Here is a 17500-nt window from a genome sequence, read left to right on the forward strand (position 1 = left end):
GCTGCTTAGAAATTAAGTGTTAACGAGCAGTTGGACAGGTGTACCTAATAAAGTGGCCGGTGAGTGTATATTCTAATGTGTGTGTTTGTGTGTGTGTATGCATATGCATATGCTTTAATTCAGAGTTGAAGTTTTTTGTTCTCAACCCTTTTATTTTATGGTGGACCACCCTGCACCATGGCAATGAGAAAAAATTACGTGCATTTCCTGTAAAGCTCCCACCCTCTGTCCATTGTATCCCAGTCACTCAACACAGGTTCCCAGAAGAGACTCCTAACCGTGCCCCAGCTAAGGACAGGAGACTTTTCTGCAGTTATTGTTCTGTTTTGGAAAGGCTCTTAAAGCTTTAAATCAGGGCTTGGCAATATATTGATATTATATTGATATCGTGCTATGAGACTGGATAATGTCTTGGATTTTGGATATTGTAATTTTGTGATATGACATAAGTGTTGTCTTTTTACAGGTTTTAAAGGCTGCATTGCAGTAAAGTGATGGACTTTTCGGAACTTAACAGACTGTTCTAGCTGTTCTATTATTTTCCTTTTCCCCACTTAGACATCATGTGCACATTACTATGTATTATTTAAAGCACCAATTGTCAACCATAGAACATTGCCGCAATATTGATATTGAGGTATTTGGTCAAGAATATTGTGATAGCTAATCGTCCAGCTTTACTTTAGATGGTGTCTGGTGAAATGTTTGACACATTATGTCATTTCTTAAACCAGACTGTCCCTTGATAGACTAAATAGTTTGAAAATGGTTTAAAAGTGTGGGTGTTTTTGAGTGGCAGGAGCCTTTCACATTGTCACGCTAGAGTATTTAGAGAGCATTTTTGAAAAGAATACAAAAAATGCTATGGTGATGCATTTTAGAAACTAAAATGTGATTGGATGACTGGGAATGTTATAAGAAGCTTGGCAGCCCCTTTCAGAGGAGGTAGAGGTGGCTCCTACTATGTATACAAACGCTCTCTCTCACACATAGACACAAAACAGCAGCTGCCAGCACCTAGTTTGGGCTTGGTGGCCCCACTAGGTGTCTATTTGTAGAATTATGGAGTAATGTAGAAGACAGTTATACTGAAGGACTCCGAGGCATGTTTCAGCTGGACACACACACACACTGTACACACATGCATACAGGTCTAGTCTACTTTATAGACTTATAGACCGTTAGTTTTGCAGGATAAACACTGCAGCTGCTCTCCAATGAAGCGTGGAACATGTTTGTCTCACTAGAGAGTATTTCCAGATCTAGCTTTATGTTGTTTTGATGATCACGGATGTGGTCATTAATTTGAGATGCCAGTTAAGTTTAACCACATAAAAAAGCTACCACTTACACAAAGGAGACACAGATTTGCGGGTTTAAGGGAATGCTTACACACCATAATGGGATTTCTGAGGACGAGTAACATATTTTATAATTGTAGCTTAAGATAGATGTTAAACTGATGTTCAAGCCGTACTGTTGACCCACTTGGAGAAAACACAAACCAGGATTTCATTCTGTCCTGAGTTGTATTCCTGTCAGGGAAAATAAGAAATCCATAAACAATCCCATCATGGATTGGAAATTTGGAAATGTTGAATGTGAATGTGCAAAGACGACATGCATGCAACTCAACTCAGTAGTTTTTAGTGTTCAGTTTTGGCTCCATTGTGTTTATACCATGACTAAAATAAGCCATGACTTCTCTGCTTTCTTGTACCACATTTCCACTTTGCGCCGTGCTAGGAGACAGACAGACAGACAGACAGACAGGGTGGATATCATCCATAAACTCAGATATCAGGTATGCAAAAAATGTCAAAAATAGATTAAAAAAAATACAACAACTGCTTGTGAGTGTGATGGCACAGTGACCTCTGTCTGGACAGGCGTCAGGGTTGGCTCTTTACTTTCAGTAACCTGCCCAAGAATAGACAGCGAGTGTGACAGGAGGGGAGACTGAGTGTGTGAGAGAAAAAAGAGAGAGTTGATGTGGGAATGAGAGAAGAGGGAGGGAAGAAGAGAGAGAGTATGAGTACTCCCAGCACAGTCTGATCAGTGTTTTGGTGTCCTACTTGGTATGTGGATTACTGGTCCCCCTGCTTACTGGATTGCAAATTCCCATAACTGTAAACTTACCTTGAACAAGCAGACAGGATTTTTTATTGGAGGGTTTTGTTTTTTGGGCGCAGTAACTTAAACACAGGTGTTAGGTGGACTTTTGCAGTTCATTTTGGACTGTACATGAAAATGGAGTTGAACGGTCGTGTTCTGCCACCATCAATACCTGAAGATGGAGAAGCCCCGGACCATGTTTCTCATGGAGAGATGAACGGTTACCACAAGAGGCTTCAGGGTGGTGACGGGGGAGAGGCTGAAGTCCCGGTGTCCAAGTCCCAGAGACGAAAGAGTGATGTCAAAGTCTATAAGGAGTTTTGTGATTTTTATGCTCGCTTGTAAGTACACAGTTTAGAAGATAGGTTTTAATATTACTACTAGTGTGATGTGACAAGATGCTACTCAGCAGCCAGTAAAACCTGAAGTGAAACCTGCCTCATGCTCTTTGAAAAAGCTGCTGGACCACCAAAACGTATTGTGTTAGTATGGCTTTACATGATACTTGATTGGCTGTTTTCTTCCAGGCATAACCCTCCATTTAAAAATTGTCCTTATCTGTCTATCTATCTGTCATCTAATGGTGGATGATTTGCCACATCACAAAATTACTATCACAGATTAAGAATTAGGCATTTTGGTAACTGACAAACCAGTTAAAATTTGGTCTGTGTAATGGAATTTGGTCAACTCATACACTGCGGTGGTATTCGTGTGTTTGCTCTGAGCTTATACTGTAGTCATGCGGAACAGGAAGAATCCTAATATTCTAGAAGGCCAAGGTTACCAGCCAGTGTGATTTGCTTAAGCTGCCTTAGATGCCTTGGGAAAAGCTTTGAGCGCTACAGGAGTGAGCACACAGGAAGGGCTATTTATGTGCCAAGTTGTTATGCAAAGTAGAATATGCCAACTTGCATTTCAAGCATGTGTGCATGAGGGGCAGGAAGGCTAAATATACACTATATTTATGACCGATCTGGCCTCATCGTAGGATGTAGGAAAACATGGACGTAGGGTCACCCACAGGTCTGCAAAAAGGACATTTTGAAGCCTGGAGTTTTCTTTCTTAGTGTTGAAGACAAACAAATCCTATTATGCCTCGAGCTCAGGTGGCACTCGGCAGATGAGATGAGGAACTGAGAGTCCTGTCAGTCCGGGAGACATAAAAGCTCCTGTGGGTGGTATTTCAAATGTCTGACTTAAGTGACTCCTAGTGGTATTACATAAAAACTAAGATGACTAAGATTTGGTCTTTGGTAGATATTAATATTGTAAAACCTGGTTCATGTCTGCCAATATGATGTGAATGCACATGGCTATACACAAACTGGGGACTGGGAAAACACAAATATACAATGATAACAACACACAGTACAAACTTTAGACAGGAAAACCATTTTACGTCGTATATAATCTTATAGTGCTTGTAGATGGATGTGAACAGAGGAGAAAGTAGAGGAGATGCAATAGAAAGGCATCTGAACACACATGGAGACCAGAGGAGGGGGGGTGGAGGGAACAGAAGGTATTCATAACAGAAGTGATGGTCTGCATCCTTTCCCTTTGCTGACAACCAGCCTCCATTTATAGTCACAGATCAGCATGGTGGGGATAACACGGTGGAGGGGGAGTTTTTTTTTTTTGTTAAAGAAACCTGTTCCCAACCTCCTTTGGTCCATCTCATATAAAATCTGTTTAAAACAAAATCTAAAACATGTTTTTGCCACACACTTTTTATTATGTTAAGTTAAACAAAATATATATATACACACTAAATGGTCTTAGTTAGACATCTCACAAACACTCAAAGGTAGGTGCAGAATAAATATTTCCACAGATTTTGGTCCACCATAAATGCACAAAGTAGTATTGTGAGTAGTTTATGGTACAAATGTGTACCTGTACAAAGTTTTGTTTTTCAGCTTACAACTAAAAATACTGTTGCTAACATCAGTGAAGTTAGCACACTCTTGTGAGCCTGTATGGTGCAGGAGGAAAGCACTGTTCCACCCCTGTCAGACCCGGGGTTGGTGCTTGGCAATATTTTGGCTTGAACACAAGGAACACCATTGGGAGATGGTGTGAAGCTGGTGGTGAATCATGTCTGTTTTGCAAAGCTAACAACTCCCTCAGACTAATCGGTCTACACTGTTTTCTCATGGCTAGATCTGCTCTTAGTTAGAAGAATACGGACTATGATAATTGGGAATTGCATTTAGATTTAGTTTAAAGAAGAAAACCTATTTTATTGTAGTACAACTGCTTCGAGGCTGGTCTCTCACTCACACCGGGTGCTACAGGCAGATAGGAGGGTGGAAATGCCTAAAGGATGTGTCACTTCCTCCTAAAAATGCTTTGGATAGGGCAGGGCTATCTGCTTGTGTGATACCACGCCAGACAGGGTATATAGAACAATATGTATTTGATAAGTGTGTGGACCCAGATGGAGGCTGGGCTTATTCCTACATCTTGTTTTAATGTAGTCAGCACATTAAAAATGGTTGGACAGTAACCCTTTTTTTGTAGTGGCAATGCAGGTTCTAAAAGACATTTGGTAGAACTGAGGTGTGCATTGTCAAAATGATGAGCAGTTTAGACATGTAGTCTAAAGTGTGTGTGTGTGTGTGTGTGTGTGTGTGTGTGTGTGTGTGTGTGTGTGTGTGTGTGTGTGTGTGTGTGTGTGTGTGTGTGTGTGTGTTGCCTGGATACACTTTGGTATTCTGACCTTTCCAACAAAGCAGAGGAGCCAGGATGAGCCCACCATTCTCTCTCTCTTTTTCCTTCCAGTTTTCCAGTTGTTTCTCTTTCAACACCTCTCTCTGCAACATGTCCCCTTTAACGTACAGTTTGATTCAGATATAAAGCAGTGTTCTTTTTTAGGGTCTACTTATTAGTAGGGTTGGGTTTGATCCGATACCGGTGCCTACTCTGTATTTTTAAACGGGTTCCGGTGCTTAAATGGTTCTCGAACCTATACTTTAAAAAAACAAAACCGTACACACTTTGTCAAAAAACACTGACCTTTTATTTCCAGGGCTAAATTGAACACAATATTAACTTAAATCTTTAAACAATATAAATACAAGTAACATATGGTAATAATAACTAACTTTGTTAAAACATTTTGTATACATACACAGCTTGTTATGAGTTACACATTAAGCAGAAAGTCAGCGGACACTGAGTGGGAGTGTAGGACATAGCCCACAGTGTCACACACATTGTTGAATGGCAACGGTGTTTACTAGCCTATTTGATATGTAAGAGTTGGGGTTGGCCTTGAATTCCTAGACTTACCCGAAGTAGAACGGCTGCTCTCGTCATCATCATCATCATCATCCTCTGTGATGTCCACCGCCACACTGGCAGGGCGGGACTCTCTCCTGTTTGTCCGGCTAGGCCGACACTGGCTGCTGCTGTTGAAGTGCTTGGCCTTGCGTCAAGTAGGTTATCAAATACGGTGCATTATTCGGCTTTTGAATAAACTCCATGTGTCGCCAGGTGTTTCATCAAATTCAACATGTTACCTTCCTTGCATGTCATGGTTTAAGGCATTTGGTGCAGGTCTCAGAGATCTGCACCCTTAGACGTGAAACACAGCCAAACCCTGGAGCGTTTGCCATCGGGATCTTCACCGATCCTCTCACTATCAGTTCTGATCAACAAGTGTGCTGAGTAGTTGCACTGACGTCATTTGCAGGCAGAACACCAGGAGGCGGTTAAAAAAAAAAGTCAGGAACCAAAATGTTCATTCTTATTTCATCTCGTCACTACCGCTTTCGTCGGAACCGGTGCCCTATTGGCACCGCGTTTCGGTACCCAACGCTGTTTATTAGTAGGTTTGCAGTTTTGTATACATTGTTTGTTTATGCTTGGTTTGGACAGAAGATCATATTGTATGTGTATTTTATTGTATTATGATATGATCATAATCAATTTAGTCCCAGGTTCTACCTAAATCTGTAAATGGTTGGGTGATATGACGATGTATACCATAAGATGATCCAATTGTAAGATTACTTTGGGCTAGTCAGATACATACTGGACCAATCAGCCAGCTGTAAGCTGTGTTAAAGTGATAGTGGGACTCCCTGTCTCTCAAATGTCCAAACCTTGTCAACAACTACAAAAACTAGCTGTTGTATCATAAATGTATTCAGTTTGCAGGATAGTTAAGGTTTCCAGATCAGAAGGTAACCATGGTTTCCAGTTTAAAAATCAGAAGCAATGAGCAGTGAGTGGTGTGTTTATCAAGTGCATGAAGGGTTTCCTGTTGTGGAAGTGAACAATAATAATTTTAATAATAATAATTCTAAGTTTTTTCAACATCTATTCGACAAACTAATACATGCGATGGTGAGCAGAAAAAAGAGCATAACTCAAAAGCTTTTTGTGAAGCACTGTGGCAGGTGCTCAAATGTGAACATGTTTGTTCTATTTGTTCTCTATGAACTATGTTTGCCTCCAATGTGACAGATCATTAGCCTGGGGCCCTTCCCTGTTGACATATTACAATCATGGTATCCAGAAAGGCAGTAAAACAGATCTAAATGTTAAATGAAAGTGCAGGGCTGGCTTTATGTGTCACACTGGTTTTGTGCTGACATTGGACTATGTCAGACTAGTTCTTCACTTACAAATACACTGCTGCAACAGTGCAGATGTACAAACTGTAACTTCAGCTTTTCTCTCAACAGGCAACATGTAGTTTTCCCACCTCAATGATCCCCACACCCTGATAAACAGAGCCAAAATAAAACTAGAACCAAGACACTAGTGTGTGCGTGTGAGTTTGCAGGCTCTGATAACCTCTTACGTCACGTTTTCCACACTCGTTTGTCTTTTATGCTTGTTTTGAGTACATCTTCCAGCTGTTCATGACACAAAAAACATGTGGTAGATGTTATATTTATTGGTGTTAGGTGTGTCCTGACATGACCCTGGCCCTGGAGTTTATTGATGGTCCTAAAGAAACATGACCTACAGAAACAAATTAGCAATGTATGAAGAAATTTAAAAACAGCGACATTGTGTTTTAATTTATATCAATATATACTGCACATGTAACATAAAAAAACATAGTATATTCAAAAATACTACCATATAGCACAATGCCTTCTTATTAACATAAAATACATGATAATAAAGTTTCTCTATTTGAGACTTTTCAGGTTGACCCAAAGTTTTCCAAGTTGAAAAAAAAGCAATGGATAACAGAACTATAACCCAAACTAACAGAAAATAAATTGTCAAATGTACTGAAGTACAAATGTAATGAATATGTACTATCAGCAGTCAAATATAATTATTCTGGGAAACCTGCTTACAGTAGATTTCATTACAATAGATTTCATTATATGCTCTGTTGGATTGGCATTGCGATGATTAACTTTTTGTTCTGTAGATATTGCATTCCCTGTTTCTATTTATTATATCAACAATTGTAATGCCTGTGAGGGTTTGGACTACGTAATTGTACTCTAATTCTCATTCTGATCATTTTTGTCTTCTCAGCAACATGGCCAATGCTCTGGCCAATGCCATGTGTGAGCGCTGCAAGAGTGGTTTTGCCCCGGCTGAGAAGATAGTGAACAGCAACGGGGAACTTTACCATGAACAGTGCTTTGTGTGCGCCCAGTGTTTCCAACAGTTCCCAGAAGGACTCTTCTATGAGGTAACACTTTGTTCTTACCAATTCTTTTCAGTGTGACAGTTGTCATCCAATAAAAGATACATGACGAAAACCTTGCGAAAACCATTGACAGGTTTAAATACACCTAGAGGCAGGGTTGGGCATCGAGAACCGATTCCTACCTGGAATCCTTTTAAAAATGATGATTCCAGTGGAATCGTTTATTTAATGGTATCATTTGGAGGATTTGGTTTCAGATCTGATCATCAGATCCAAATTTAATATGCGCAAGTTTTGGTTTCCGTAGCGGCAAGCGCGTGGTGTTGCAGCCATGGAGCACAGTAAGCTCTAGGGGGGTTTTATTTTGTCTTAAAAGAGCCTTGTAAAACTGCAACCCACCACTGAATCAAAATAAAACCTTCCTCTTATTTGTAAAATAGCATGTAACCCATTTCAACTCCACCCCTCAAAGAATTGGAATCGATGAGAACCGGAATCAGAATTGTTAAAATCAAAATGGTGCCCAAACCTACCTAGAGGGCAATGGATTACAATAAACATTGATGGCATTGCATAGGCATTGCAAATGGTTTGGACAATTTTTAGCCAATGTGGATCAGTGAAAAATTGATTAAGATTAGTCTAGACATGCCTAAAAAACAGTTAACATTAAAGCATATGTGGACAGAACAACAGGTTCAGGAGATGTTTCGATTTATTGCCTGAACACAGAAGTTTCTAAATGTAACCATAGTTACACTTGTCTTTTCAGTATACATTTCTAAAGGCAGTGATTGGTCAATGACCGGGCTTTCATTTTCCAGACAGTTATATCACCGTTTAGTGCAAAGGCGTCCAACAGCCTTGTGTACATTCCTTAGACAACGTATTTAAACACATGGTCGTGTAGAGGTAAATAGAGTTGGGTGAGCACAACCTTAATGCAGCATTGAATTATTGCAAGCCCATTCCGGGAAGCTGTGTGCTTACCAGCCTCGACACAAGGCCAGATGTTTCTCTGTCCGGCCCCAGAGAGCCAGATGCCACTCTATTTATAGAGTTTATCAAAGAGAAGGTGTCTCTAATGCACGATCAATATGAAGATGAAAGGCACTGCATAGACCTCTGATTCCCTCCGGTAAATAATTCTACTTGTTGCCATTAATAAACAATGGTCAGCTGAATATTTCATGTCCCTCTCTCTCAGCCGTAGGAGCCTGCTCATGTATTAGGAAACGTTTGAAGTAGGATCATACTGTTTTGGGCTTTTTAGATTTGAAGCGGGGGGAAAATGCACAGCAACAACTATGTACAATCATTTCCACTATGTAGAAGTTCAAAAAATATACACTTGTACAGCATTGATGAATCTATGGGGCACTGATGGCTGTTTGGAATTCCAAAGTGTTTATCCAGTACAGTGTATAACCATGCTTGCACCATGCAAACATGTGACTTTGGACATGCAATTTAAATAGGTAAGCCCACATCTGCATTTTGTGCACAGAAAAATAAAATGAATTCATGACATACAGGTCGTCCATCTTTCACGTTTTTACTCCATTGATAGATTTAAGCTTGCTACTTCCAATTGCACTCTATGCTGATAAGTCAAGAAGCAGCTCTCTAAAGAACCATTCAAACAGTCTGGAGGGCTCATTAGAAATTGTTCCCTGTCTTTCCCCCTTTGCTTTCTGCCTGCAGTTCACTTCTCCTCCTCTTCTAGTTTATCACCTATACAACTGTATCAACAATTCTTTCCGGCCTGTCCTAGAATGTACTAATTTGATGCATCAATAATAACAGCTTTAGAGGAGAGGGGATTAGTTCAGGTTGTGAGCTGTATTGACTAAATTAAAAATTAAACAAAATTAAATCTTTAAAAAAAAAGACCTCCAACATAGACTTCTAGATAGGTCTGCCTTGAGATTTATTTTTTCATAAGAAAACTTCATACATCGTGTCATATTTCTTTCTGGGTGACAAAAAGACGTAGTGGTATGGCTGTCTGTGATCAACATAACATTTTGTTGTATTAGTAAAAATGTTTGAATTTATTTGTGTATATACGGGTTGGGGAAGATGTTTTTTTGGGATTATACTGTTTAGTAATGATATTTCTATTATACCATATTAATTCACAGCCGAGTGCTTTAAATAAATTTGACATGTTCATTTAAAAACAAATTGTTTCAATTCTGTTTGACAGTTTGAGGGCAGAAAATACTGTGAACATGACTTCCAGATGCTGTTTGCTCCCTGCTGCCATCAGTGTGGTAAGTACAGGAACTGCAGTAACAGAGAATAAACGCCATCCATCCTCTAGCTTTACTTGGCCCTACCTGTTCAGGGTCATATGGTGATGGAGCTTGGGGTTTATGCCATTTTAAAGTATATCCATGTTCTTCTTCAAGGTGAGTTCATCATTGGCCGTGTGATCAAGGCTATGAACAACAGTTGGCATCCAGACTGTTTCTGCTGTGATATCTGCCAGGCTGTGCTCGCTGATGTTGGCTTTGTTAAGAATGCTGGAAGGTCAGTTCCTCTATAACCAGTTACCATCCTTCAACTGGTGAATAGTTGTTTAATCATATCAGTTTAGGCTTACTGCAAAGCAGCATTATGTTTTCTATGATGCTGTTTCATCTGGTTCTAATGTTTCTACAACTTCTATACACATATGTCAAACATTCTCAAGACTTTGTCCTCTTTGACCTACCTTTCATTGTCCTGTGAGAATTGAAAGAGAAATACAGAACCTTTTGTTCTATAGTATACATCAGGGTCAGATACTGATCAGGGGTGTTTTTTTGTCAAGAAAAATTAACTTGAGATTGTGAGTAGTGGGGCACAAAATCCAAACTCTTCCAAAGTCGTCATTCTGTGAAAAAAATACATTGAAAGTTCAGCTTAAGCCAATACGAGACTCATTTTTCATATGGACATATAAGTATTGAAGACAGGAAAATTCGATTTCTTCTTTTAACTTTTTAGGAGGAAATCTTAGACCAGGGCTTGCTGGTGAGGACAAAGTATCTAATTAAGTATCTCTCTGTCTGTCTTTTCTTGTCATTTTCTACTCTCCCATTCCTCTGACTCCTATCAGGCACCTGTGTCGTCCATGTCATAACAGAGAGAAAGCTCGGGGCCTCGGCAAGTACATCTGTCAGAAGTGTCACGCCATTATTGAGGAGCAGCCTCTTCTGTTCAAGAATGACCCGTACCACCCTGATCACTTCAACTGCAACAACTGCGGGTAACATACACACACACACACACACACACACACACACACACAAACCTGTTTAGCTGTGACAGTCTCACAAGTTATTCAGGGCATGAAGGTGGTGGGAGGACCATATGCTACAGTAGATAGTGGGTGCAAGCTGCGTCAGGTTATGAATAGTTCTGAAAATGCCTCAAACTTACAGATAGATATCTTTTAATTCCATGACAGGATCACAATTCATTTGTTATGCAGTCATGATGCTTCCAGGTTTAAGCAGACTTGGATGCTAGAATTCTGTGTATTGAATATTTTGAGATGAGACAGATCATCTATGATTATCATTACATAAAAGTTGGTTGCAACTCTAATTCACTAATACAATATTCTAATCATGAAAACTTTAGAAAGCCAACAAAAAAGGTTACAAGTGCATAGTCTATGCAGACAAATACTCAACACATCACACGGTACTTTTAATCAGCCACAACATGACGGACCAAAGACTGCTCTCTGGTGGAAAAACTATGCAATTGCAATTAAATGTACACCTACTAGGTTGTGTTTTCTTCTTCAAAAAAAGCTAGTTCCAACTTCACAATCATTGTTATTTTCTTAATTTTTGTAAACAATATACCTTATTGTTTGCATAAAAATCCGTAGAATGTGTTTAAGCGAGTTACAATGGAAAGTGTTTACATGCTATGGTGAAAGAAGAGCTGATCTTGTGATGTTGACCTCTTTCTCTGTAGTAAGGAGCTGACGGCTGATGCCAGAGAGCTGAAGGGAGAGCTCTACTGTCTGCCCTGCCATGACAAGATGGGTGTACCCATCTGCGGGGCCTGTAGGAGACCCATCGAGGGTCGTGTGGTTAATGCCATGGGCAAGCAGTGGCATGTGGAGGTACGTTGTTCAACTTATGAAAACAACCTCGGTTAAATGAAGTTTAGCAGACACTACTTAAATATCCACACTGGATTCACAGTCACACTCAAGAAGGTGAAGTTGTGATTGTTTTCATTTGTTTGTTGATTAGGTGTCAATATTGGTTTCAGATGTATGTACATGTTAGATAATATAGTGTACGTGTTCTGTTTGAAATGATTAGTACTCAGTCTCTAAGGTACCAAATATTTACAATATTTATTTAATAGTTTCCCTGGTGAAATGCAATATGTGTGACTCATACTTTTCCCAGCTTTATCTCTACAGTTATGTTCAATGAGCTCCATCTCTGAGCTGTATACATCATTCCTCCATGAACCGTCTGTAATATATTCTCTATGGCGTCATCCCCCCCACCTATCTTCATTTGATCTGTTGTCTATTCACATTTCATGGCCATTGTTCCTGTCTTCTTTCCTCCACATGTAGCATCATGTGTGCACTGTGTGTGAGCGCCCATTTCAGGGCCACCCATTTTATGAGCGAGGTGGTCATGCCTATTGTGAAAGACACTTTGACATGGTGAGGGGATTAAGGATCGGCGTGATAGTGATTGCTGCCCCGTGTCTCACTTCCTGCCTGGCTAGAATGTCCCAGCCTCCATTCAAGGGTTATACTAATAGTTCACCAATTGGTGTCTTTCTGTCTGTCCATCACTTTGGTCCAGAGCATGATCTACAGGCCAGATTCTCAGAAACCTTTGTATCAAAGTCAAATCCTATTTTCAAATTAGTTACCTAAAATAAATTCCTAACTCTATATTTATACTGCACTATATATTTTTGAAATATTGTTATTAATAAATATTATATTTGTCCATTTAATTTCTGTAATACCTTACTATTAATTTCTTATTTGTCTGTTTAGAGGATTAGTACAGCTCGATTTTTGTATCCTGCTTGGACGCAGTAACAGGACATCTGGACTAAACTGATCTGGTTGTGGTCTGACCAGATAATGTCTAAGCCAGACTGTGCTGCTGCCTGTAACCCAGTCTGAATTTGATAATGTAGTGACTGACGCTGTTCTAACCATGTGTGCTCGGCCGTGGTTTTGTTTGCAGCATTTTGTGTGTGCTAAGTGTGAGAAACCCTTCCTGGGACACCGTCACTACGAACGCAAGGGCTTGGCCTACTGTGAAACCCACTATAACCAGGTAACACCCAACAGTATTAGGAACATTTATGTTGAGCACACAGATATAAATTGAAACATGCTGTGCTATGTATTGCCTTTAATTAAATATCCTATACATCTGGGGGGGGGGACTTAATGTAAGGACTTAACCTAGTGTTAGAAGTTTTTTGAACACAATACTTCTGTTCCAGGAAAGTTTGCAAAATGCCTCTGTAGCCTGTATTTGTTTGCATGTTGTTGTTTTCTTAATACAGCACATTATACAGCATAAGCCACGATAAAGACAGCACTGCACTGTGTCGCAGAATTTCAGAACTCATAATATGCGTCACTCTATTGCTCACAACTCTGTCTTCTCTCCCTTCCTCATACTCAGCTGTTTGGAGATGTTTGCTACCACTGCAATCGTGTTATTGAAGGAGATGGTGAGAAAACTTATTTAAATGGTTTATATGTGGAGTGGCCATTTGTCACGCATTGTGCTTCTGCTCTGTTAACATTTGTGTTTATTAGAGCCCCTTTTATCTTATACCTCTCTTTTAAGTGACATTAAGTTTATTGTGACCTATACATTGTGTGCAAATTTCTTGCCTCACAATTTCCCTTGAAAATGAGATTCTGAATTTTAGACTAAACCAAATCCATTTAACTTTAGTCATGTGACGTAATCTGGAACAGTGCCTCATGTGACAGTGTTTTTTTCTTCTATTTTTTCAGTGGTTTCTGCCCTTAACAAGGCTTGGTGTGTCAACTGTTTTGCCTGCTCTACCTGCAACACCAAGCTCACCCTCAAGTAAGTAAAACCCAAGTTTAAAAGAGACACCCTGGTGCCACTTAATCCACACATTTTAGCCTAGCTTGTGTACTTGTTTGATATTAGTGATAATCTCTGAAGACGAAGATTCACATGTGAATTCCAAGCTCGCTCTTTGTTTGTCTCTTTTCAAAACTACCCTGCATCTATTTGCTGCTGTTGACTGTCTGTTTTTCCATACTGTTCATTTCTGATGTTTCACATTTCTCTTATAATCCTGTATCTTTGTGGACTTGTTTCTCCACCACTCCTCCCTTTCATCATCCCTTGTCCTCTTATGTGCGTCTCTTGCTGCACTTTTCCTTACTCTGGCCTCTCCAACTTTCTTCTCTCCTTCTCCTACCTTTTCTATTTTCCTTCTCATCCTTCTTCTCTCTTCTATTCTTTTCTCCCCACTATCTTTCTCCTCCTCCTCTCTAACTGCCCTTCCTCATCTTCCTCCTCTTTCAAACCCTTCACCATCTCCCCCTCCTCCCTGCTCCGTCAGGGATAAGTTTGTGGAGGTGGATCTAAAGCCGGTGTGTAAGCACTGCTATGAACGGCTGCCGGACGACATGAAACGCCGGCTGGCCAAGCGTGAACGTGACTCAAAAGACAAGAAGAAGAAATTGATACCCATGTGTCTGTGATCCTCTCTTTGTTTTTTCTCATCTCTTCCACTGTTCTTCCTTTGGTCAGTTACCATCTTTCTTTCCTTTTTCAATGATTTTGCAGTTTTTCATACATTCATTTTATAAAAATTTCAAACATGCTCCATACCACATTGTCTCTTTCATATCACTGTTATACTTAGTGCATGTGGCTTTCAAGCCTTATGATGACATCAGACATTTAGTAGGTGAGTATTCACAGACTGAAAATATTTGAGTGACCTAAAACTAGAAATGTGTACATGGTCTCCACCAAGCCAACACTGTTCAGGATTAAGGCTGCTACTCTGGTAAACTCTGCAATGCAAACAGGCAAATCAGATCAGTCATGTGGTAAAGGGTATGCATTGTTTTCTAGGTCCCCCGGACTGTCTGGGCATAAAGGGTAAAGCTTTAATCACTTCTGCCAGCTTTCCGGCCCCAACTGTGGTAGTGCAGAGGTCCCACTGGGTTTAACACATGCCCTGCTCCTGCCAGCGAATATCTTCTTTGGTAGCAAAAGTTGTTCAGGACAGCTGGCGGGGGGGGCTTCTTTTAATAACAGACAACAACCAAAACTCATTTAGAGCACATTGTACCTACTTCATTCAGTTGGTGATGAAAATAACAAATATCTTAAAATGCTCAAATAATTTTTTTGCCTCCATAATACATGCACATCAGCTTTTCAATTTACAATGAACTGTTTTGTAAGTATATTAAATGCATGATTTCAAACCAGTAAGATACTAGGACATTGTTCATGCTAGTAGACATGGCATCTAACAACATTGGCTGTAACTCTCTTTTCCACAGGAACAAGTTTGTGGAGTTTGACATGAAGCCAGTGTGTAAGAAGTGCTATGAGAAATTCCCTCTGGAGCTGAAGAAGAGACTGAAGAAGCTGTCTGAATCTGTTGCCCGCAAGTAAACACACACAGCTGGGCAGCTGGAGGGAGGGACAAGCAGCTGAGACCCCAAGGTGGCCACACATTTCCAGAATTGACAATCGTATAAGACAGCATTTGCATGTTTTTATTGGTATGTTAAATATAGGTTAGTTATTTCAGCAGAACACTCTACTTTTTGATCATTTCATGAGCCTGAAACTGACAGATGGGCCAACAGAGATATTGTTGGCCAGTCAGTCAGTGGGTTTAACATGAACCTGTCTAGTGCCTTTTGGCTCAAATATCACACTGTTTACTTTTTCACATGCTTGCCTTATTTAATTATGTGTATTCAACATAAACACATATGATTATGGTTCTGTATTTTAAAATGACATTTGAGCTTTAAAAGAACATAAAAACTTGAGAATAAAAAAAAATGTGTGTTGACAAGCGGTTCTGCTTGTCAACTTGTCTCGTGATTCCAAGCCATGTGCCCTCTGTTTGACGTATGTTACCGATACTCTTGTATAATATTGGAGTAAACCCAAAGACAGTTGAGCAAAATACAATTTTATTGAATGTGTACATAGTATCTTTAATATTTCCTGTTTTCCACCATCATGTTTTGTTTTAATAATGAGTATTTTCTTAAATATTAAATATGTTTAGCTCTATGAAGTTAGAATTTCTTTTTGCATCTATGGTCTATTGACATACTGTAGCCTCCTTAATGCTACAGTGATGGACTCAACCATCATCGCCAGTATGTTGAATTGCCTTCTTAGGTGCTATGTATTTTATGTGTGAAACAATCTCTATGTAAACTGGTATTTACTCTGAGTTACCAGTTCATTAGGTTCACTATTACAATCAAATTTAATCCAATACAAAAGCAAAAAAAGTTTTATCTATTCTGATTTACAGAAAATACATGAGGGTGGATATCAGAAACATCATTCAAAGTAATGCAGTCCACTTTCACAACATAACTGCAGCTTGAACATTACCATAGCGATTAAGCAAACCTTGGCGATGCTGTCAACAAATACTGAACATAATACGCTTTACAGAAACAAGATTTATTGCATAACAACTGGTAACTCTGGGTCTTGCAGCCTGATGGCTTGTGGCATGTGCAGAGACCGGATGTTGGAGAAATGTTAGATGTTAGAGAACATGTGTGTCTTCTGTTTGTAATCCAGAGAAAGTGATCCTCTTAAAGAGGTAGAGAGGTGTACCGATATGCGCAGGGCTCAGACCCTCTTAGGAAAAAACATGTACTGTTTGGAATGGGAAAGAGTAGTAGAGCAGTATTTTACCATAGAATGCTTATCTTTTATATAGTAGTTTCAAAGGAAAACACATTCCACTATTTTATGGAAATAAAAAAGCCTATGTTACTGGGAATTTCACTACCTGTGCCACAAACTTTCTTATGTTATCGAAGTAGAACTATCTTCTAACTTCAGCTCAACGGAAAAAAGTCCATTGGGTAGTTTTATTTGATATCTTACTACTTGGCCAACCGAGATGACTCTACACCGACACTGCTCTTATACTGTATTTTATCTTTGCAATGCTTGTAACAATATTTATTCATGTTAACACACCAAAGTGCATGTTTTGGACTTGAATAGAAAGCTATATTAATATATCTAAGGTTTTTTGTCAACTCATCTTAATAAACATTTTATGTCAATGCTACAGTGTGCATGTAGTAATATTTTTGATTTACAATTTCTCACCCCTCTGAGTGTAACGTGACATCTCTAGCAGGTTTAGAATTTACAGGTGTTATTGTTATTCTTATGGTTAAATAACCATTAGGCAACAATTAGGCCTATGCAATATTATTTTATTTGGTTATGCTTTGTAAATGTTTACCAGCCTTGGCTTAATTGTTCTATACTTAAAGCAACATGTTTGGATTTTAACAGAAATACCAGATTAGTAACATGGGTTGAGTAGTTGTTGTAGACAGCCCCACTTTGGTGCATACAGCCCGAACACGGATATAGAGATAAAAGGGCGTTTAATGAAATGCAATACACATACATGTAGAAGTAACTTACTCTAGCTTATCTAAACCTTAGCTAATGAAGACAGAAT

At 39.4% G+C, this 17500-nt stretch overlaps 1 protein-coding gene across 7 annotated transcripts in view; it reads left to right on the forward strand.

The window, feature by feature from the left end:
- Positions 1-16868, forward strand: part of LOC117952369 (LIM and senescent cell antigen-like-containing domain protein 1) — a 28367-nt gene extending 11499 nt beyond the window's left edge. For 3 of the 7 annotated variants that reach the window (XM_034884610.1, XM_034884611.1, XM_034884609.1), the window contains exons 2-11: positions 7630-7789; positions 9957-10023; positions 10162-10282; positions 10854-11003; positions 11726-11876; positions 12982-13074; positions 13432-13480; positions 13773-13848; positions 14357-14542; positions 15315-16868. In XM_034884610.1, the coding sequence (XP_034740501.1) occupies positions 7630-7789; positions 9957-10023; positions 10162-10282; positions 10854-11003; positions 11726-11876; positions 12982-13074; positions 13432-13480; positions 13773-13848; positions 14357-14498 (1009 nt within the window). In that variant the 3' untranslated portion in view covers positions 14499-14542; positions 15315-16868. Of the gene's footprint in view, positions 1-2077; positions 2457-7629; positions 7790-9956; positions 10024-10161; positions 10283-10853; positions 11004-11725; positions 11877-12347; positions 12441-12981; positions 13075-13431; positions 13481-13772; positions 13849-14356; positions 14543-15314 lie in introns of those variants that run through there. The other 4 variants (XM_034884607.1, XM_034884606.1, XR_004658401.1 and 1 more) reach the window with 4 other exon arrangements.
- The last annotated feature ends 632 nt before the right edge of the window (positions 16869-17500 follow it).

Source organism: Etheostoma cragini, chromosome 11 (genome assembly GCF_013103735.1).
Source record: "Etheostoma cragini isolate CJK2018 chromosome 11, CSU_Ecrag_1.0, whole genome shotgun sequence".
In the NCBI taxonomy this organism is placed as follows: Eukaryota; Metazoa; Chordata; class Actinopteri; order Perciformes; family Percidae; genus Etheostoma; species Etheostoma cragini.